We start from the raw sequence: 23,401 nt of genomic DNA, 5'->3' as shown, positions 1-23,401 counted from the left end.
TTGCATCCTTGAACTAGTTGCGGAGCAGCAGTTGGAGTAGTCTAATTTGGTTAATTTTTCTTCTAAATTATCTTTTAATATTTCTAAGTTAAAGGGTGGTCGATATTTAAATTTAATGGGTTTCGAAGATCTGACCACCTCCTTGCTCTATGGTGTGGAGCGAAGAAAGAGTGTAAGGCTTCCAAAGCTATTATCGCAATGTGACTCGAGGAGGCTATCGGTCAGCGTATATTTACAAAAGCCAACCAGTTCCAGAGGGTTTGCGAGCCCATTCTACTAGGGTGCAGGCAACCTCATAGGTGGAGTATCAGTTGGTTTCTCTGCAGGAGATCTGTTGGGTGGCCACTTGGTCTTCACTGTACACTTTCACAAGACATTACTGATTGGATGTTTGGGCGCTGGATTTGGGTTTTGGAGAAAGTGTACTGTGAACACTTCTTTCATGGTTCCACCCAATTTAGGGGGGGGGGGGGCTTGGGTACATCCCTTGCATCTGGACTGATCTGGGATATGAACAAGAAAGAAAAACTGGTTCTTACCTGCTAAATTTAATTCCTGGTGTACGCCAAATCAGTCCAGAACCCAGTCCTTGTTTCTCGGAAAGACTGCAATATCCAGCTTCAGAGTCTTACAGCTGACATCATGTGCTTTTTCTGAGCTATGGGAACCAGAGTTCAGTGCAATTTTATTCTAAATTACATTATCGTTTTAAACTGTGTCTGATATAAGTAGACAAAACATTTATGGAAACAAACATAACACTTGCTCTTTACCTCTTTAGTTTATTAGAAAACTTTAAAAGAAAACTGTACTCCTTACTTACATCATGAGAAAAATACCGATAACAGCTAGTACATTTTAGCACACCAGCTAAAAAGTTGCTGTTTTTAAACTCTTTTAGTAACTTCCCTGGCATTGAATATTGGGCCCATATTTTTTAAATACAGTTAAAAATGCTTTCTGGTTTTATAGAACTCTAAGACAATTGGATACTATTTTATTGATTCAATAGACAATTCAAATATACAAAGTCAGGTACACACTGAAGGTTAATAAAGAAGATATAAAAAGTACAATACTTCACAAGTAATCCCTAATTCTGTGATTTTATACATTATTAATAAAATAGTTTGCTTAACACTGCCTATTGTTACCTTTCCTGTTATGTGCACCTTGCTAGATGTGTTGGGGCACCATTACTTTAACAGGTAAACTTCTAAATTATGGCATGGTAAGTTTAGTTTTCTTTTAAAAATCATTATTCTCAAAACTAAAAATTAAAGGCAATGGTCAATTCTTTAACAATCTGGCTTGGTGATATACATAGGTTTAATCCCCAGGAAATATTTCATATTACAAATGGGATCACTTTGGTTTGCTTGCAGATCTTAAAATCTGAAAACAAGCAGCAATATTTACTAACTATAGTAATTATTCTCTCTAGGTAGTTTATTTACTTCCAGTAATATTTGGGTGGGTTAAAAGCCCAGTATCTTCTCCATTTCATTAATATTAAATACACTGTCTGCAGTTAATTTTGGCATACTCAGTCCCAAGGAGCGGCCCAACTAGCTGAATATCTCAAATTTTATTACTAGGATTTCTATTAATGAAACATTCTGTTAATTACAAATACAATTTAATTTTATAAAAGAGAAAGCTTCAATGTCTTTGCAAGCAAACTGCAAAAATAGTGAATTAGCAGCCTTCATGTTGTAAGAGGTACAGGGAATTCTTGAAAGAATATCTGTATATCATGGTAAGAAATCGCCTTGTTATATATCAACAATTTCACAACATTTTAGATAGGGAAGTTTACTTTTCTTCGAAAAAAGTTTCCCACTAGGGACAACACGACTGCAATCTCATTGAAAAAAAGTAGACAGAATGGCCAGATGGCAATCTCTTGCATATCACTAGCTCTCGTTCTTAATACAGTGCTAAAAATTATGAACAAATTAATAAAGCAGAGCAAAAATGAGTTTTACTCTTTGGCTGTTCAATAATTAAAGTTCTTTTTTGATTTCTTTCTCCTTTGTTTTATTAAGAATAAGCTTTCGTCTGCATATGGGCTGCGGTCTCTCTTGCTTTTCTGCTTTTTCCTCTCCTTCCTTTTAGCTGCCTCCAGTAGCTCCACTGCATGCTGCACTTTCTTACCACGTGTGTGCAAGATAGGATCATAATGCTTCGTGGGGAACCGGCTGCTGCCCGCATGAGAGTGAACTGTATTCCCTCTAGGAAAGTCCTCTTCCATGTCATGACTGCTTGGGAAAAGTTGTTTCTTGTGCTTTTTTTCTCTGTGTCTTTCTTTCCATGTCTTTTTCTTATCTGCATAGTGCTGCTGTTCTTTTTTAATCCCCTTTTTGGATTCTTTAAGAAGATTCTTCTGTTTATTCTTGGACAAGTGCATCTTCTTCTCAGTTTCCTTACATGACCTTTTTACTGCTCGTGGCAGAAGACCAGCTTCTTGAAGTTCTGCAAAATAGAAAACTCTCTATTTAAATAATTCAGTAGGAAGAAAGACCTTAATAAATGAACATTCTTTCTGCAAAATTCAGTTTTATTCCTGGCAATCTTTACAATGCTGCATTTGATAGTAGCAAAAATCCCATTATGTTAACACAACATCTTTAACTTTCAACTGCTAAATAAAATGGATAGTTTGGAAAAACAATCAAGTTAGAAACACAGAAACATGAAGGTCTACCTAGGCAGGCCATATCTACATTCCCTATCACTCTTTCCGAGATCTCCTATGCTTATCCCAATCTTTCTTGAATTCAGGTATTTTCCTCATTTCCATCACCTTCATTGGGAGGCAGTTCCATGCATCCACCACCTTCTCTGTAAAGAAATATTTCCTCAGATTACTCCCGAGTCTTCGCTTTTTTCACCCTCATCCCATAACCTCTCATTTTAGAGACTCCTTTCCATTGAAACAGGCCTGTCTGCTGTGCATTGATATGGTGGAGGTATTTAGAACTTTAAGGCTGTCTCCATACACTTTCTAGTCCTAGGGGAATTCTGCGCTACTGTGGCGTGCAGAAATTGTGAAGAATTCTCTCCCTGCACAGAAAATGGCAGAGGAGACCCCAGCATGCTGCGAATGGAACACGTGCAGTTCACGGCAAAGATGAAGGCCCCGGCATGCCACGGAGTGCACGCTGTTCGCGGAGAAGTTGAAGGCCCCAGCACGCTGCAGGATGCTCTCTGCTCACAGCGAAGATGAAGGCCCTGGTGAGAGTATGTGTAGAGAGATGTATGGGTGAGGGGAAGGGAGATTTGAGAGAGGAGCAGGTGTGACAGAGAGCAGAGGGGAGGGATGTGAGAGAGATCAGGGGGAGTGAGAGAGCAGAGGGAGTGAGAGAAACCGGAGCGGGTAAGAAAGGGGAGAGGGGTGAGAGAGAGCGGGGGAGTGCTTGAGTGTGGGTGCCAGACAGAGGGAGGATATATGAGGAGATTGTAAAGGAGTATGTGTGTGAGAGATTGAGAGCAGGTGTGTATGAAAAAGGGATTGTTTATGTGAGGGTGCTAGCCTGTGTGAAGAGACTATATATGTGTGAGAGAGAGTCTGTGTGAAGGGGTGTGTGAGAGACAGACATAGGTAGTTTGTGTGAGGGTTATGCGTGAGAGAGAAAGGAAGCTTGTGTGGGCATGTATGCAAGAGAGAGAGGGAATATGTATGAGGGGATGTGTGTGCGCGAGAGAGAGTGAGGGAGCCTGTATGTGTATGTATGTGCACTAGAGAGAGGGAGCATGTGTGTGAGAGAGAGAGGGACAGAAGGAGCCTGTGTGAGGGGCAGTATTGAGAACAGGGTAAAACTCTGGGAGTGGTGATAGAGTGGAAGGGGTTGAGCCTAGAGGTGGAGGGGAGAGATACTGGCAGGTGGAGGAGTTGGGCCTGAGAAGGCAAAGTGGCCTAGGGAGTAGGGAGAGAGAGTGGAAGGGACACTCTTACGGTGAATTTCTAGGGAAATTCTGCTCGAAATATTTAAAATTCTGCATCTTTAAGTAACAAGTTTTTTCTGTATTAATTTAAAATGTAATTACTTAAAGACTGTCATGTAAATTGTGTTATTTTGACCAATATAAAGTATGCAGAATTTTGCAAAATTTTAAGTTTTTGTGCACAGAATTTTACATTTTTTTCCGCAGAATTCCCCCAGGAGTAACTTTCCAACAAAGACCATTGACCATTTTAGTACACACCCTCTAGACTGACTAACTCGATCTGATTTATATCCTTTTGAAAGTACAGTACCCAGAGCTATACACAATGGGGTAGATTTAAAAAAATGAATGTGCGCACATCCATGTATGCGTGCTACCTGGCACGCACATATGGACCCAAAAGTTATAAAATCCTGGTTGGCGCGCAAGGAGGGGTATAATTTTGCTAATTTGTGTGGCGACGCATCGTCGGGCTTCCCCAGTCCACTCCAATTAAGGAGCAGACTGGGAGGGAACTTCCCTACCCCCTACCCTAGCCCCTCCCCCCATTTTTTAAACTTACCTTTTGCTCCTGCAAAGGAGCAGGAGCAAGTTGCGCGCGCCTGCACCCCGCCGACGCGCGATCCACCGGCACAGCAGCAAATGACTGCTGCACCAGGCACCTCTAGCCCTCCCTTCCCCGCCCCCTCCCCACCCCTCTGCCAAGGCCCGAGCTCTTGTGCGCGTACCCCTGTGTTTTATGCGCGTGGGCCATTAAAAATCCAGCCTAATATTCCAAATGAGGTCTCACCAGGGACTTATTTAGGGCAATATCACCTCTTTTGTTTTGATGACTATTCCTTTCCCTAAGCAGCCAAGCATCATTCTGGCCTTTGTTGTTGCCTCATCCACCTTTTAGGACACCCTGAATTTATCAGATATGATCACCCCCAAATCCTGCTTTTGTTTCATGCTTAAAAGAATTTCACCCCTTATACTATACCGATTTCTTGGGTTTTGAACCTCAAATGCATGACCCTGCATTTTTTAGCATTAAATCTTGTTGCCAGTCTCTGCACTATTTAAGTTTTACTAGATCCTGCCTCATACTTTCCACACCTTCCTAGATGTCTACCCTGTTGTAGATTTTGGTATGATCCACAAAAATATCTTTTCTGATAGTCTTTCTGCAATATTGCTTAAGAAAATGTTTAAAAGAACTGGTCCATGGACAATCCCTGGTAGACACTTCTCTCCTCAGAGTGAACTCCAGTTTTCCCGTCGATAGCAGGATGAATTAGCCATGCTGTCATTGGATCTGTCAATCAGGCCCAGGAGGCGGAGCTTGTCAAAGCAGAGAACAGAGCTTTGCTCTCTGCGGCTGCGCGTGTGTTCCCGCGCAGGAAAGTAACGGTATCTCCTCAGTCTGTTTTTTCCGCGAGCGGGATCGCACGCGGAGCTGATCTCTCCTCAGTTAAAAAAAAAAACAAAAAAAAAAAAACAGATTAAAATGTCAAAACCGGGGTTTAAACCCTGTCCGTGTGGAAAAAGAATGTCGGTCACTGACGGACACGATCAATGTTATAAATGTCTCGGACCACACCACAATCCAGCAAATTGTGAGTATTGCTCAAAAATGTCACCTAGAGCATTAAAACAAAGAGCCTATAGGCTTCAAGAACTTTTTGCCTCACGGGATCCGTCGGAGGCTCACTCATCGCCGGGCCTGTTAACTTCTTCGGCTCCAACAAAAAAGAAAACTTTCTCGTCGAATCCTAAATCCTCCAATTTAGGAGGTAATGGAAAGCCAAAAAGACGAAGGCCAATGGATTCTGAGAAATCCTCAGTGCCTAAAGAGCCGCAACATACCTCATCGGAGGAGACCTTGGCGCAGAAGACTTCTGCGCCTATGGCGCCAAATGCGCATACACCGGCGCCGAAGACAGCGTCTGCGCACAACTTAGCGCTTCCGGCGCGCATGGCGCAGAAAAGACCACTGCGCCGACCAGATATGTGCACGGCGCCGGAAACACCTAGGCGCATGGCGCCGGAAACACTTACGCGTACGGTGCTGGAAACACCTATGCGCATGGCGCCGGAAACACCTGTGCGCATGGCGCTGGAAACACCTGTGCACATGGTGCCGGAAACACCTGTGCGCATGGCGCCGACTATAAGAAAACTTATGCGCACGGCGCCAAAAAACCCTGTGCGCTCGGGATCAAAGAGATATGCGCATAAAACTACAACCGCGCACAGTTCTACTTCCGTGCACAGATATTCAACCGCGCATGAGTCTACAGTCGCGCATACCTCTACATCTGCGCGTAAATATACATACGCGCATAAATCTAAACCAGCGCATAGATCAAGATCTGCGCGTAGAAACCAAAATTACTCGCCTCAAAAGTTAAAGAGAGAGTTGAAGCGAAAACGATACCCTTCACACAGCTCTTCTTTCGAGGCTGAAGTCACAGATACTGAATCTTCATCGGAGGGCTATCATAAGTACTCACATCACTCCCATTCTAAAAGATTAAAAAAAGAAGAGTGCTACATGGGAGATGAGTCCTTCGACTTCCAAATCATCTCATAAAGTTCCATCTACTACCGGCTCATTAAGAGAACTGGTACAGATTCCTTCCTCTACTACTTCTTCAGATTCGGAAGATTTAAAACATACTCCAATCACTAAGACACAGAGAGATAGGGAAGTTCCTGCAACTTCGCCTACAACAACTATCTCACATCAACAAGATAATCATATGGTAATGCCCTCTCTTACAAGAGAAGCATTTTTTCAATTGTCGCAGTCTCTAGCAGGCTTTTATGAGACTCTTCAATCATCATTTAAAATAACTAATACTTCTCAGGACAATGCTACAAAACATAAAGCACAGTCTAATGAAGAGCAGTCGGCAGAACCACCGACATCTCCCAGGATAAACCAACCAACCTCGCCTACTCATATACAGGATACATCTTATGATTCTCCTTCATTACAAACATCCCCATCATCATCGGTGGGATGTCTGTCAGATACGCAGGACCAACTACAGAAGCCATATTCCCCTCCTGAAGACCTTACATACCCAAAATTTATAGAAAAAATGGGTACCATTCTACACCTAGAGGTCCAAAAAGAAACAGACCCTAGAGCGGAAACCCTTGGACTTCTAAAGATATTTGATACTCAGGTGGAACCAACATCTCTTCCACCACAAGAAATCCTGCATTCCGTCTTACAAAAATCCTGGGAAACGCCTTATACAACGACAGCTGTTTCCAGGAAAACAGACATGAAATTTCGTATGAAGAAAGCATCACTATACACTCTACCACAATTGCCTCACGCATCCATCGTAGTAGAGTCGGCAATGCAAAGGTTCAGGAAAACAAAGTTGCACACTACTTTCCCACCAGGGAAAGACAGCAAATATTTGGATGAATTTGGTAGGAAAATATTCCATAACTCGATGTTAACCGCAAGAATTATGTAACATCAGTTCTACATGATACAATATTTATATGAGTGTATGCAAGCTATGAAAGGTATACATTCCTCAGTAGTGAACAAATACCTCAGCCTCTTCATGACATGGAAGAATGTTCTCGACACCTCTTGAGGTCAATCTATGAGGCACATGAAACATCATCCAGAGCATCTGCAGCAGCTATTGCAGCCCGCAGACTAGCATGGTTACATTCAAGTTCCATACGGGATGACTTGCACGAGAAACTAACAAACCTCCCATGCACAGGAGATAACCTGTTCGGAGAAAAATTCCAGGAAGCAGTAAGTAAATTAAAGGACAAAGCTTTAGCAGTACAATCGCTAGCATCGCATCCTATTTATTCGACTACACGTCGTTATGTGGGGTCTACCCGTAGACAATCATATGCCAGAAGACCCTATAGATCTTATCAATCTTTTCGTATGCAGCCATACCCTGCCTACCAACGTCCTGCTCCACAAAACAATACCTCAAATCAACGAAGAGGTAAACCACGTAACCAGAGGCAACAGGCACAACAGCCGACTACTGCAGTAAAACCAACGTCATCTTTTTAGTTACTCAGCCGCCACCACAACATCAAGCTCCTCCAGGCAGAATTCGTGCTTGCCTGAATGTCTGGGAAAGAATAACATCAGATCGATGGGTTCTGGAGATAGTACATCAAGGCTACCAACTCCAATTTGTAACAAAACCCATCTTGCCTCATCTTTCCACACTCAAGATCTACAATTCCCATCCACAATTGGGGGAGGAAATTGTTTTACTTTGCAAGCAACAAGCAATTTGACAAATCCACCCACACCCCAATTTAGCAGCATTTTATTTCCCGTACTTCCTCATACCCAAGAAGTCTGGAGGCCTTCGCCCCATACTAGACCTAAGGGAGTTGAACAAATTTCTCACCAAGGAGAAATTCAAAATGGTATCGTTGAAGTCAATTCTTCCTCTCATTCAAACCAACGATTGGATGTGCTCCATCGATCTGAAGGATGCTTACACACACATTCCGATCCATCCATCCTCGTGGCATTACCTGTGCTTTCGCTACAGACATCAACACTACCAATACAAAGTTCTTCCCTTTGGACTATCGGCTGCACCCAGAGTTTTCACCAAATGCATGATAGTGCTGGTGGCTCATCTTAGGAAACAAGGTATAACCATCTTTCCATATCTGGATGACTGGCTCATAATCACCTCAACTCCGAACATCTTACAGGATCACCTCAATCGGGTGATACATTGCTTACAAGAACTAGGGTTGGTGATAAATTTTCAGAAATCACATCTACAACCAACACAGCAGTTACAGTTCATAGGCGCATGCCTGGACACTACGTGCAACAGGGCATACCTCCCAGACGACAGAATATCACATTTCCGTCAACTTCTGCACACCTTGCAACATACTCAGAGGCCGTCAGCAAGACAAGTCCTGGTAATTCTGGGCCACATGGCAGCGGCGAATTTCATGGTTCCCAACACCAGGCTACACATGAGACGCCTACAATGGGGTCTAAATCGACAATGGAAACAGCATTCACAACCATTGACGCAAAAGGTATCGCTGACCGCAGAAATGAAAAAAGATATAGCATGGTGGCTCGTAGACTCCACCTTATCCAAGGGAGCATTGTTCAGCCCCCCTCCTCACAATGCAGTCCTAACCACAGATGCGTCTCGCCAGGGATGGGGTGCTCACCTCGAGATTTACGAAACCCAAGGGTTATGGACACTCTCGGAACAAAATCTACAAATAAATCTACTGGAACTCAGAGCGATTCGCAACGCATTGCGAGTCTTCCAAGACCACCTGAAAGGACGCAGGGTCATGATCTACACAGACAACCAGGTAGCGATGTTTTACATCAACAAACAAGGAGGGTCCGGTTCATGGTCCCTCTGCAAAGAGACCCTGACAATCTTTGAACATGCTCACAAAAATTGCATACATCTACAAGCAACTTACCTACCAGGAGTTGCAAACACCAGAGCGGACAGACTAAGCCGCATCTTTCATCCCCACGAATGGTCACTCAATACAGAAGTAGTCCAGGACATATTTCTGCCGTGGGGGACACCTTCCATAGATCTCTTTGGAACAGAGATCAATTCTCAAGTTCCCAAATTCTGCTCGATAAGACCAAGCCAATTCAGGATTGCTCAAGATGCCTTCCTCATTCCCGTGGACGACAGGCCTTCTCTATGCCTTTCCTCCCATACCTCTCATAACAAGAACAATTCAGAAGTGCATAGCGGACAAAGCTCAACTGATACTCATAGCCCCGGCATGGCTGAGGCAACCATGGTACAGTTTCTTACTTCGACTATCCATCAAGGATCCAATTCTATTACCGAATCGTCAAGATCTTCTCAGCCAACAAGGAACACTACTACACCCGCTACATTCATCTCTACACTTGACAGCTTGGAGATTGAAAGGCTCCTAACAGAACAAGGAGTTTCCACTTCAGCACAATTCATTTTGTTACAATCAAGGAAACTCTCAACCAGGAAAAATTATAGCTATAAATGGAAACGCTACTCTGCCTGGTGCACTTCCAAAGGTGTACCACCATTGGACTGTTCCCCGGAATTGCTCATTGATTATCTTCATACACTATATGTAGCTGGTCTAGCAACATCATCCATCAGAGTTCACCTCAGCGCCATAGGCGCCTATCATAGACCAATCAATGACATTCCTATATCCAATCACCCATTACTGACTCGTTTCATAAAGGGTTTAACACACATTCGTCCTCCGGTATCCAAACCTCCAGTTCCATGGAACCTCAACATAGTTCTGGAACAGCTCATGCTTTCTCCATTCGAACCTATGGACTCAGCACACATTAAATACCTCACTTGGAAGGTGGTATTCCTGGTTGCGGTAACATCAGCACGAAGAGTTAGTGAGTTACAAGCTTTGGTCCATTATCCTCCATACTTGCAATTTCATCAACAGAAGGTAGTTCTACGAACTCACCCATCCTTCCTACCGAAAGTAGTTACCCCATTCCATCTCAATCAGACAATGGAATTACCAATATTTTTCCCTAAACCTCATGCAAACGATAGGGAAAAGCTACTGCACACACTGGATTGTGTGCAGTAGCTTTTCCTACAAAGAAAGGACGAACTCGGACTCCCGTGTTTCTCAACTCTTTGTTTCCTACGACCCGAAGGCACCTGGACTTCCAGTGGCTAAACGCACCATCTCCAGTTGGATAGCACAGTGCATCAAATTCTGCTACGACAAACAGAATTTACATTTACAGTCTACTCCTAAAGCTCACCAAGTCAGAGCAGTAGCAACATCCTTAGCACACCTGAAGAATGTGCAACCCATAGACATTTGCAAGGCAGCTACATGGTCATCACTACATACCTTCACATCTCATTACTGCCTTGACCAACAAGCAGCCACGGATGCGAAGATAGGGCAAGCAATACTGCAATCTCTATCCTCCTATCCTCGGTGACTGCCAAACTGTCAAAGATCACGTCCAACCAAATATGTCATAAATGACGTGATCGGGAGCGTTAGACTCCCATGACAGCATGGCTAATTCAGCCCTGCTATCGATGGGAAAAAGCAAGTTTGCTTACCGTAAATGATGTTTCCGTAGATAGCAGGATGAATTAGCCATGCTGACCCACCCTCCTCCCTGGCAGTCATCAAGTCTTCGACTACACTACAGCTTTATTACAGACTGAGGAGATACTGTTACTTTCCTGCGCGGGAACACACGCGCAGCCGCAGAGAGCAAAGCTCCGTTCTCTGCTTTGACAAGCTCCGCCTCCCGGGCCTGATTGACAGATCCCATGACAGCATGGCTAATTCATCCTGCTATCTACGGAAACATCGTTTACGGTAAGCAAACTTGCTTTTACCGCTATATTTTGTTGCCTCCCACAAAACCAGTTTCTAACCTAGTCAGTCTCTTTAGGGCCGATACCAAGGGTGCTCGGCTTATTTGTAAATTGTCTGTGTGGAATCGTGTCAAAGGCCTTAATGAAATCCAAATACACTATACACATCTAATGCTCTTCCAATTGCTGGTCACCCAGGTAAAGAAATTAATCTGATTTGTCTGCCAAGATCTACCTCTGGTGAAAAAAAACAACCCATGGTGAGACTGCACCTTAAGTACTGTGTACAGTTCTGGTCAACATCTCAAAAAAGATGTAGTTGCACTAGAGAAGGTACAGAGGAGGGTGACCAAAATGATAAAGGGGATGGAACAGCTCCCCTATGAGAAAAGGCTAAAGAGGTTAGGGCTGTTCAGATTGGAGAAGAGATGGCTGAGGGGGGGGGGGGGGGGGGGAATATGATAGAGGTCTTTAAAATCATGAGAAGTCTTGAATGAGTAGATGGATCAGTTATTTACACTTTTGGATAATAGAAGGACTAGGGGGCACTCAATGAAGTTAGCAAGTAGCACATTTAAGACTAATCGGAGAAAATTCTTTTTCACTCAACACACAATTAAGCTTTGGAATTTGCTGCCAGAGGATGCAGTTAGTATAGCTGTGTTTAAAAAAGTTTGGATAAGTTCTTGGAGGAGAAGTCCATTAACTGCTATTAATCAAGTTGACTTAGGGAATGGCCTCTGCTATTATTGGCATCAGTAGCATGGGATCTTCTTAGTGTTTGGGTACGTGCCACGTTCTTGTAGCCTGGTTTGGCCTCTGTTGGAAGCAGAATGCTGGGCTTGATGGTCTAACCCAGCATGGCAATTTCTTATATTCTTATGTTGCCTCAGATCTTGTAACCCATTGGATTCCAGAAACTGCAGTATCCTCTCAACAATTCCATTAATTTACTCACTATAGATGTAAGACTAACTGGCTTGTGTTTCCCAGCCTCCTCATTTTCAGTTTTGTGAATAGAAACCACATTTGCCTGACTCAAGTCCTCTGGAACTTCATCCAACTGTAAAGAAGCACTGAAAAGATCAGCCAGCAGATCTGCCAGAACTTCTCTAAATTCCCCTAATACTTTTGGATGTATCCCATCTGGCCCTATCACTTTTAGTTTAGCTAGTTCCTCACAAACACATTTTTTTGAAAATTGTTTGAGATTTACTTTACTACAAATCCTAATTGTGTCTGTTTTCTGTGGTCCAACGCCTCGCCCTTCTTCAGTGAACACCGAACAGAAATATTTGTTAAGCAATTCTGCTTTTTCCTCATCAGCCTCTACATATCCTTCCCCATCATCTCCAAGCCTCACAATGCCACTTTTGCACTTCCTTTAAAAAAAAAAAAAAAAAAAAAGTCTTGTTGCGCGTTTTACCATATTTGCTATTTTTTCTTCCATTTTCATCTTTTCTTTCCTGGCTACATTCCCAGCTTCTCTTAACTTTTCCAGATATTGTTGCCAGTTTTTCTCTTTCTGCAATCTGTTGTAGTTTATGATTGCTGATCTTTTTGCTTACTTTTTCAGCTACTTCTTTAAAAAATAGGTTTCTCTTTTTTCTATTACCTCTATTTACTTTTCAAAGAAAAAGATTAGTTGCTTAGTTTTGCTGACTGTTCTTCTACTTCCCTTAGATTTTCCCATCCATCTAATGGTTCCTTGAAGTACTTCCCAATTATGTTTATTTATTTTTATTTATTTAATTCATTTACATACTGTCGTTCTGTTATATTCAATCACGGCGGTTCACAACAAATAATAAGTAACAACACTTCCTAATAGAATCCTCTATCAAATTTATTGAAAAGCAAATGAAACAAAGAACCCATTGAATTCAAATACTGTCCTCCATACAACATAGACACCCTGAAAGACAAACTAGAAGAAAAACTAGCTGAAATAGACTGCACCGACTGCGACTCTGCCACAACAGCGTGGACGCAAACAACCAAAAACTTAGCCAACGAGATAAACCCAATAAAACGTATCAGCATCAAAGAACCCAAAGAAACAAACCCCTGGCATAACAAAAAGATAAAGGTAGTCAAAAGAAACCTAAGGAAAAAAGAGAAGGAATGGAAAAATAATAAAACAGAAAACCTGACTAAATACAGGAAACAGCTAGCCTACTATAGACAAGTAATTCTCAACGCAAAGAAACAATATTACACCACTAAAATAGAGAAATTCGCAAATAACCCAAGAGCCCTGTTTACCATAGTAAAAAATCTCACAACTGACAAATCTGACGCTTCACAGAGCCTACCAGTAAATAAATGTAATGAAATAGCTACTTTCTTTAATGACAAAATCACAAATCTAAAAACAAAGATTCCAAAAATAACTAAACAAAAAATCAATATGCAAAAAAGAGACGATAAACAATGGGAAACATTCGACAAAATATCTGAAATAGAAGTTGAATCGATGCTAAAAAAACTAAACCCAGCCCCACATGCACAAAACACAATTCCAACCATAGACTTAAAAAAAGTAGTCAACATAATCTCACCAACATTAACAAAAATCATTAACCTATCACTAAAGGAAGGAAACATGCCATATTCACTAAAAGGAGCAATAGTAAAACCAATTCTAAGGAAAAAAAACAGCGACCAACTAATCCAGAGCAATTATAGACCAGTATCAAACCTACCCTTAATTGCAAAATTAATAGAAAAAAACCATTCAAAAACAATTAGCAGAACACTTAGAGAGCAATAATATTCTGTACCCATCACAACATGGCTTCCGCAAAAACTTCAGCACTGAAACACTACTGCTTGCACTAACAAAGTAGTACTTTATCTTATAGCTAAGACAGAGAAAATTGGACATGACTTATAAACACCCACCAAGTAATACTTATTATAAAACTATGTTACAGTATTTTGATGGCACCTGTTTAGTTGCTAGAATTCTAGACATTTTATACAACATGCAGTTATGTGCCCTATTGTGAACCGTTGTGATGGCGCCCACTCAACGATGGTATAGAAAAGATTTTAAATAAAAATAAATAATAAATAAATAAATTACATATTTAAGTCATAAAAATATAAAATAAATTAAACCAATAAAAGACAAAATGCATATCAAAGGGAAATGAAATTTGCATGTTCTTTTTCTCCTTAGATTAATTGATTACTTCACTCTCAAATGCTTGTATAAAAAGTTTGTTTCCTAAGTCTAGTACCCCTGCCTTATAATAACTGTTACCGTCTGTACTCTAATAGTAAATCTTGCCATCTGGTGATCACTGGATCCTAGATGATCATCCACTATGACATCAGAAACACTGTCCCTATTGGTAAGCATTACTCCCTCCTGTCTGGGTCCCATTACAAATTGACAGAACAGCTCTCCCTGCAGAAAATCCAGGATCTCCCTGCTTCTAGAAGACACTGCAAACAGGATGTCCCAATCAACATCTGGCAGATTAAAATCATCTAGCAATAGCACCTCCACTTTCATTACAATTTTGTGAATATCCTCCATTAAATCTCTATTTCTTTTGCCTGTGGAGGTTTGTATATCACAACAATATAAATGGAAGTTCCTTTCCCTTTTTCCAGATTAATCCAACGTGCCCTCTCCTTATAAGCTCTGCATTTCTGTTTCTTTAATAATATTTTTTATATATAGCACCACTCTTCTTTCCTTTCTTCCTACCTGAATAGGTTCTAGTCTGCAATAACTATAACCCAGTAATGGTTTTCCCTATACCATGTCTTCGTGAGATCAACTACATCCAATTTAGTCTCTCGCACAACTGCCTCTTGATCTGGGACTTTATTTCCCATACTGTGGGTATTAGTAGCAATTTCCAGATTATGCTATTTTTCCCATGTCATAACAAGTGTTTAATATTTTACTTTCTTGAGGGCTTTTTCACCCATCCCTGATGATCGTATTTTAATGTTTCTTATATTCTAACAGATTTTTTTCTTAACCAATGATGACCTGGATTCACAATATGTATAGGTTTCAAGTAAAATCACTACTGTGACAAAATCCTAGAGGCCGATATTCAAAAAAAGCTAAACTCCTAAATTTATGCCCCTAAGTTAAGTACCTAAGTTTTCAACTGAAAATTCACAAATTTAGAATTCTTAAAGGTTTAAATTTAAGCTAGTTATTCATCTACCTAGATTTAAGAGCCTAAGTTAGGTGCTGAAACACCCTTCATCTCTTGTCTGAAGCACCTCTGGCATCATACGGCATCCTAGGAACTTGGCTGAACTTCCTGCAGTCCTTGAGCCTTTTTTATGGGTCCTGCAGGCAGGACTTTCTGTGATATGTACACAACATCACATCCTACCTTGATTAAAAGGAATCTCAGAATCTCTCCCAATGCCTTTGCAACAGGTCTCCTGCTTTAGCAGTGCTAGATGCTCAGCTACTTTGTTGTTCCTGTGATGCTGTTTCTTGCTTGTGGTTCTCCTCCATTCCTGCCTTCTTTAGTGTCTGCTTCCTGAGTTTGTCAGCATCTGGTCCCCTGTGTCTGTCTTTCTGGCCTGTCTCCTCATGCCTGACCTCAGACTGGACTTCGACTCTGCTTTGTCTTCTGCCTGCTCTTACCTCAGATTGGACCTTGACTCCACTTCTGCTTCAGCCGGCCACCAGAACCTGGGGGCTTAACCCAAGAGGGAGGTGGTTGGTCAGGCGGAACATCGTCTCTTGGTGTGTCAGCTGCCATCTGATAAGGCCTATCTTGTGCTTGCACAAAATAGGCAGAGACAACTTAACAGCGGCCAAGGGCTCACTAGCATTCACCATGACAGGTGACTAGTGCTGAAAATCAGTGTGAAGCACTTAACTTTATTTCACCACTAACTCAGCCCCTGTAATCACCCACTTTTTAAGATCCTAAATTTTGGAGCCTAAATTTAGGGATTCAGCCCTAGTAAATTTTCAAAAGATCTAATTTAGAAGAACCTAAACCTTTTTAATATCAATGTCCTAGTTCCTAAAGAACATTTATCATTTCAGAAAATGACGATAATGTTGGTACAGTTAGCAGAAAGCATACATCACTAGAGTAATTAGCAGTTAGCTGAAAAGCATGAAGGACCATTGGCAGACAGCTCAAGATTTATATTTCCTCTGGAAAAGTCTTGGGATTGACTATCCTTCCTCTTGGCATCCAATATTTAAAAGAACTCTCTTGGAGCCTGACACCAGGCCATGGATTGTTGGAAGTTGCAGCCTGGGATGCATAAAAAAGAAAAAGCGAGCACACTTTATTGTCCTTGTGGCTGTCCCTCTTTTTCTCTCTCATATGATTCCTCTCTTAGCCATCATGGAGGAAAGAGAAACAGAGAAGAGAAACAAGATGAAAAGCAGAGTTGCTTACCTGTAACAGATGTTCTCACAGGACAGCAGAATGTTAGTCCTCACATATGGGTGACATCACAGGATGGAGCCCAATCACGGAACACTTTTGTCAAAGTTTCTAGAACTTTGACTGGCACCTACTGGGCATGCCCAGCATAGCACTAACCCAGCATGCAGCAGGGGTCCCCCCTTCAGTCTCATCTTATAGTAAAAAGTACATGCGAAAAATAAAATAAGAAAACATAAGTGAACCCAACTCCGCGGGGTGGCAGGCGGGTTTCGTGAGGACTAACATCCTGCTGTCCTGTGAGAACACCTGTTACAGGTAAGCAACTCTGCTTTCTCACAGGACAAGCAGGATGGTAGTCCTCACATATGGGTGAGTACCGAACTGAGCATGCCTGAGCAATATACCAAATGTACCCAAAAGACGTGCAACAGGCACAACAACAGGGGTGGAATTTGATAAGGAGGGCATCCTGAAACCCTGGACGGGTTGGTGGAAGGATGTTGGGTAGTTAAATTGAAAACAAGTTGCAAAGAACCGACTGGCCAAAGATGGAATCTTGTCTGCCATCCTTATCTAAGCAATAATGGGCTGCGAAGGTATGGAGAGAACTCCAGGTAGCAGCCTTACAAATATCAGCAAGCGGCACCGAACGGAGGTTGCCATGGCCCCGATAGAGTGTGCTTTCACACGGTCTTGCAGCGGACTGCCTGCTTGCTGGTAGCAAAAAGAAATACAGTCCGCTAATCAGGAGGAGAGGGTCTGCTTTTCCACAGGATTTCCTAATTTGATGGTGTCGAAAGAAACAAACAATTGAGTGGATTTCCTGTGGCTGACGTGCGGTCTAGATAGAAGGCAATGGCATGTCTGCAGTCCAAGGAATGCAGAGCCTGTTCTCCTGGGTTTGAATGGGGCCTGGGAAAAAAGGTAGGTAGGATGATGGACTGGTAAAAACTTAGGGTGAGTGCGGAACACTACCCTGTCATCGAGAATTTTAGTGTAAGGCAAGTAGGTAACTAAAGCCTGCAATTCATTAACTCTGCAAGCGGAGGTAATAGCGAGAAGAAAAACTACTTTCCAGGTGAGATAATGAAGATCACAAGAGTGGAGAGGCTCAAACGGAGGTTTCATGAGCTGCCCCAAAACTACGTTAAGGTCCCAAGCAGGGGCTGGAGGGCGCAGTTGAGGTTTTAAGTGGAGCAAGCCTCTCATGAAGCGTGTTACTAAGGGTTGTGTTGAAATAGCGACATCCCCCATGCCCTTATGAAACGCGGCTACAGTGCTGACATGCACCCTGATGGAGGACGTTTTCAGGCCTGACTCCGACAGGTGCCAGAGATAGTCTAGAAACTTCGCCATGGAACAGGTGAAGGGGTCTATGGACATGGAAGTGCACCAGACCGTAAACCTCTTCCAATTAAAACGATAAGATCTTCTCGTGGAAGGCTTTCGTGAAGCTACCAGGACTTGGGAAACCGATTCTGAAAGGTTAAGAGGTTGGAGTATTAACCTTTCAACATCCAGGCCGTCAGGGATAGGGCCTGGAGGTTGGGGTGGCAAAGGCACCCATCGTTCTGAGTTATCAGAAATGGATCCTTCCCCAGAGGAATGTGCCAGCGCACTGAGAGGTCCTGGAGGATTGGGAACCATACCTGACGAGGCCAGTGAGGGGCTATTAGAATCATTACACCCTTCTCCCTCCGTAACTTCACAAGAGTCTTCGATATGAGTGGAAGTGGAAGGTACAAGTAGAGGAGACCGCTGGCCACGAAAGGGCGAAAGCATCCCTCAGTTGCGAGTGGTGGCTGCGAATTAGAGAGCAGAAGTTTTCTACTTTGCGGTTGTGGACTGACGCAAAGAGGTCTACGTGAGGGTAACCCCAACGTTGGAATATTGTGTCCGCTACTGTGGGATTGAGAGACCACTCATGCGGATGAAATGTGCGACTCAACTTGTCCGCCAGCACATTGTCCACACCCGGCAGGTAGGTGGCTGTGAGGCATATCGAGTGGGAAAGGGCCCATGGCCATATCTGTGCAGCAGGAGCCTGTTCCCCCTTGGTTGTTGATGTACCACATCGCCACCTGATTGGCGGTTTGAATCAGGATGGTTTTGTTCATAAGGCAATCCTGAAAAACCTTGAGGGCATATCTGATCGCCCGAAGCTCCAGGAAATTTATCTGGTGTTTGGCTTCCTCTGGAGACCAGGTTCCCTGGGATTGTAGATTGCCAACATGAGCACCCTACCCTAGGTTGGAGGCGTCTGTCATCAAGGTAATTTGAGGATCTGGAGCCTGAAATGGGAGGCCTTGAAGTAGATTGGAGTGTTGTATCCACCAGGCAAGTGACAGGCAGAGCTGTGTGGTAATGTGAACAATGCTGGACATTGGCTGACAAGCTTGAACCCACTGGGATTTTAAGGTCAACTGCATTACTCTCATGGCTAGGCGGGCCATCGGAATGGCATGCACCGCGGACGCCATGTGACCCAGCAGTATGAGGAAGTGATGAGCAGTTGAGGATACTTGAGTCTGCAAATGATGCGCCAGAGAGGCCAGGGTGAAAGCCCGATCCTGAGAGAGGAAGGCTTTCGCTTCTATAGTGTTTAGGTCGGCCCCTATTACGGATAGGGTTTGGGATGGAACTATCTTGGATTTGGGATACCCTAGGGAGATCAGGGTATGGAGAGTGAGACGCAAGGACGCCAGTGTGGTTTGCTGAGATGGAGCTCTTATCAACCAATCGTCGAGATAAGGGTAGACACGGACACCCTGGCTCCTGAGGAAGGCTGCGACCACCACGAGGCACTTGGTAAAGACTCGTGGAGCGGACGCTTGGCCGAATGGTAGTACAGGGTACTGGAAGTGGCGAGGGCCGACCAGGAATCACAGGAATTTGTGATGAGATGGAATAATTGAGATGTGTGGGTATGCATCTTGGAGATCCAGAGAGCACAGCCAATCCCCTCTTTGTAGAAGAGGAAGTAGAGAGCCCAAGGTCACCATCCTGAACTTCTCCCTTTGTAGATATTTGTTTAGGGCGCGAAGGTCCAGGATTGGACGAATGCCACCTGACATTTTTGGGATGAGGAAATACCGGGAATAGAACCCCTGCCCCTGTTGGGAGAGGGGTACTGGTTCTATTGCCTGGGATTGGAGGAGGGTTGAGACCTCCTGTTCTAGAAGGGGAGAGTGGTCAGACTATCCCCACGTCAGCCGAGGTGGAGAGTCCGCCGGTACAGTCAGGAAGTTGAGGTGGTAGCCCTGAATGACTACCGCAAGCACCCACTGATCGGTGGTGACTGTGTGCCAGATGTTGGTGAAGTGGCACAATCAGCCGCCGACCGGTACAGATGGAAGAGGAGGTTGGCATATGCTCTCGAGGAAGGAGTCAAAACCCTGACGCTGGTCCCGGCTGAGGAGCTGGCTGGGACTTCTGAGGTTGGGAATGTCTGGACTGACCTTTTTGATAAGGCTTGGAAGGGCGACCTCGGGAAGCCGGAGGATAATACCTTCTTGGCTTGTAGGCTGGCCGCTTAAGAGTTCCGCCTGAATGTCTTCTTGGAGGTGGACGAGAAATCAGCAGGCACTGAAGAAAATTGACGTAGTGTTTCATGGTGGTCCTTTAGCTGTGCCATAGTCTCTTGGATCTTGTCTCCGAAGAGATCATCACCAGCACAGGGCATGTCAACCAACCTGTCCTATACCTCTGGTCTTAGGTCAGAGGATTTCAACCAGGACTATCTTCTTGCACTAATCCCCGCTGCGGACACCCTAGAGCAGCGGTTCTCAACCTGTGGGTCGCGACCCCGGCGGGGGTCGTTCGACCAAAACACAGGTCGTTCGACCAAAACACAGGTCGTTCGACCAAAACTGATCTGCGGACCGACCCCAACGGCCCGGTCCGCAGACCAGTACCGGGCCGTTGGGGTTTTTTGCCGGTCTGCGGCGCCGTGGCTGCTGCGGGGAGGCGGGGCGAAGCTGGAGACCTGCCTCCTCCAACCCTAAAAGGGAGCGCGTCGCGGTGCTCCTCCTACTTCCTTCCTGCCCGCCCTGCCCCGGAAGACAAATGTTGCCGGAGCCGCACGGGCAGGAAGGAGGAGGCGCGTCAGCCGCGTGCAGAAGAGGAGCTGCGCGGCCCGAGAAGACCAGAGCCGCTGCAGAGCCTATCCTGTGGTAACCCGTAAAGAAGAGGCCCAGAGGTGAGAGAGAGGTGTGTGCGAGTATGAGATGTGTTGAGAGATTGTGTGTGAGAGTGAATTGAGAGACTGTGTGTGTTTGCAGAGACAGCATGTGAGAGCCTCTGTGTGTGTGAAAGAGACAGCATGTGACAGTGAGAGCCTGTGCTTGAGCAAGGCAGCATGTGGGGGTGTGAGAGAGCCTGTGTGTGAGACTCAGACAGCCTGTGCCAGTGAGAGACTGTGTGTATGAATGATTGCATGACAGAAAGAGCATGTGACAGTGAGATCCTGTGTGTGTATGTGTGTTTGAGAGAGAAATGCATGTGAGAATGAGAACCTGACTGTGTGTTTGAGGGAAGAAGACAGGTGGAGAGAAAAGAAACAGAAAAAAAGGCAATATAAAAGGAAATGGCAAAAAAATAAAGGGAAGCAGATGTAAAAAAATAAATAAATTACTTTTTACTGATTGGTACGTGTAATCTTTGGGAATGTGCAAGAGTAGCACTTTCTCTATGGCGGATCTCACAATGTACGAGATCAACATGGAGGAAGTGGAAACCCAGGGGGCCTGCACAGAGGAGGCAGCAGAATGGGCTTCAGTGCCAATAGCAGCAATCAGCGCCTCCCCAATAGCCACGTGGCAGCAGTGGCAGTAATTAGATTAATTGTTTGACTCAGCTGGAGGTGACAAAGTATGAAGTGGGATGTGAAATCAGCTTGATCTGGTGGAGAATTAGGATTGCTGTTACACATGAACTGTATTTGGCAAACATTAAATTAAAGGGAGCCAAGATAATCAATTGAAGCCTGCAGCTGAGGACTGATTCATTATGACTCATGTAGAAATTAGTGCATTTTCCAGATTAGTCTGCATAACACAATTCTCAACATTCAGCATTATTTCTGCTGCATAGAGTTTTATCTGAGAGGCTCTGAGGTTGTGAGGGAGCCAGTAAGAGTGAGAGCATGAGTGTGTATGAGAAAATCCAGGGGAGTAAGAGTGTGTGTGAGTGGGGGGGAGAGAGTGTCTTACACCCTGAGAGTGTATCAGTGTCTGTGAGAGCGAGAGGTTATGGTGGGTATAAGAGCATGAATGTGTATGTATGTGACAGTGTATGTGTGAGAGAGAATGGACATGTGAGAGTATGTGTGAGAGAGAGAGGATAACCTCCTAATCTTCGACAATATCAGGGTGACTGGAAATCAAGAGCTCCCATGTATGGACAGCAGGGGCTTTTTAAAATCCTTATTAGTTTTAATTATTGTGTGTTATTTGATATATGTGCTGTTTTGAAATATTTTATTGGTGTTTGGGAAATTATAAAAATGTATATGATTTTAATTAACAGAAATTCTATTTATCAGTAATTTAAAATATTCTTTTATTAGTATGGTTTTACTATTATAACTGATGCTTTATGTTTCTTAATTTTATTGTTTTATGAGGAATGGTGGTTCTGTTTATAAATGTCATAATAAATAAGTATGCACTAAAATCCAACCCCATCCATAACCCCGCCCCCATATGACCAAAGCCCCGCCCTCACCCCGCCCTTGCAGGGCGGGGTGAGGGCGGGGCGAGGGGTCACCGCAACATGAGGAACTGTATTACGGGGTCACGGCATTAGAAAGGTTGAGAACCACTGCCCTAGAGGCAGTGTCAAATATGTTGTACGCAGCGCGGACTTCATGCTTGCCCACATCCAGGCCTTTCTGAGCCAGAGCGTTTAGGTCATCCTGGAACTGGTCAGGTAAAGATTCAGAGAAATCCTGGATCTACTTAAAAAGGTTTCTGTTATACTGGGTCATGTATAACTGCTAAGAAGCAATGCGGGATATAAGCATTGAGCCATTAAAGACCCATTTGCCAAAAGTATCCAGGGATTTTTGCTCCTTCCCTGGAGGTATGGAGGAATGAGGTTTGGAACGTCATGCATTTTTCTGGGCCAATTCCACAACCACAGAGTGATGATCCAGTTGTGATCTTTGAAAGCCAGGAGCTGACTGTACAAGATAGGTGGCATCTGTCTTATGGTTGACAGGCGGAATCAAATCTGGGTGCTCCCAGTTCCTCTTTAGAAGATCAATTAGGATTTCATGAATAGGAATAGACATGATTTCCTTAGGGGCATCGAGGAACTGGAGTACTTCCAGCCTCTTGGGCCTTGAATCATCTTCTGTCTGAAGCTGAAATGGAATTGTCTCAGATATTTCTTTAATGAAGTTAATAAAGGACAGATCATCTGGAGGAGAATGCCTTCTCTCTTCAGGGGGAGAGGGCTCTGAGGGCAGATCATCTGTATCCTGGGAAGAATCATCAGTCCAGGGATCATACAGGTGATCACCAGCTCCCTGAGGATCTTCAGAGGGAAGAAATGGCATTATTCCCGAAGGGCCAGGCCTGGGCATCGACAGCATCAATGGAGGCACTGCTGGCATCGATGGTGGCACCGATGGATGAGACAATGGCAGAATTCCAGATGCTGGTATGGTTATTGGTGTTT

At 43.8% G+C, this 23,401-nt stretch overlaps 1 protein-coding gene across 7 annotated transcripts in view; it reads right to left on the bottom strand.

Annotated features, from left to right (window-relative positions):
- Positions 1-766: 766 nt before the first annotated feature.
- ZCCHC7 (zinc finger CCHC-type containing 7) overlaps positions 767-23,401 on the bottom strand; it is a 644,974-nt gene continuing 622,339 nt past the window's right edge. For all 7 annotated transcript variants that reach the window (XM_029602957.1, XM_029602941.1, XM_029602932.1 and 4 more), the window contains one exon: positions 767-2,475. In XM_029602957.1, coding sequence (XP_029458817.1) covers positions 2,000-2,475 — 476 coding nt within the window. In that variant the 3' untranslated portion in view covers positions 767-1,999. The remainder of the gene's footprint in view (positions 2,476-23,401) is intronic.

Source organism: Rhinatrema bivittatum, chromosome 1 (genome assembly GCF_901001135.1).
Source record: "Rhinatrema bivittatum chromosome 1, aRhiBiv1.1, whole genome shotgun sequence".
NCBI lineage: Eukaryota > Metazoa > Chordata > Amphibia > Gymnophiona > Rhinatrematidae > Rhinatrema > Rhinatrema bivittatum.
The sequence above is the reverse complement of the archived record's forward strand: the minus strand, read 5'-3'. Positions and strand labels throughout refer to the sequence as shown.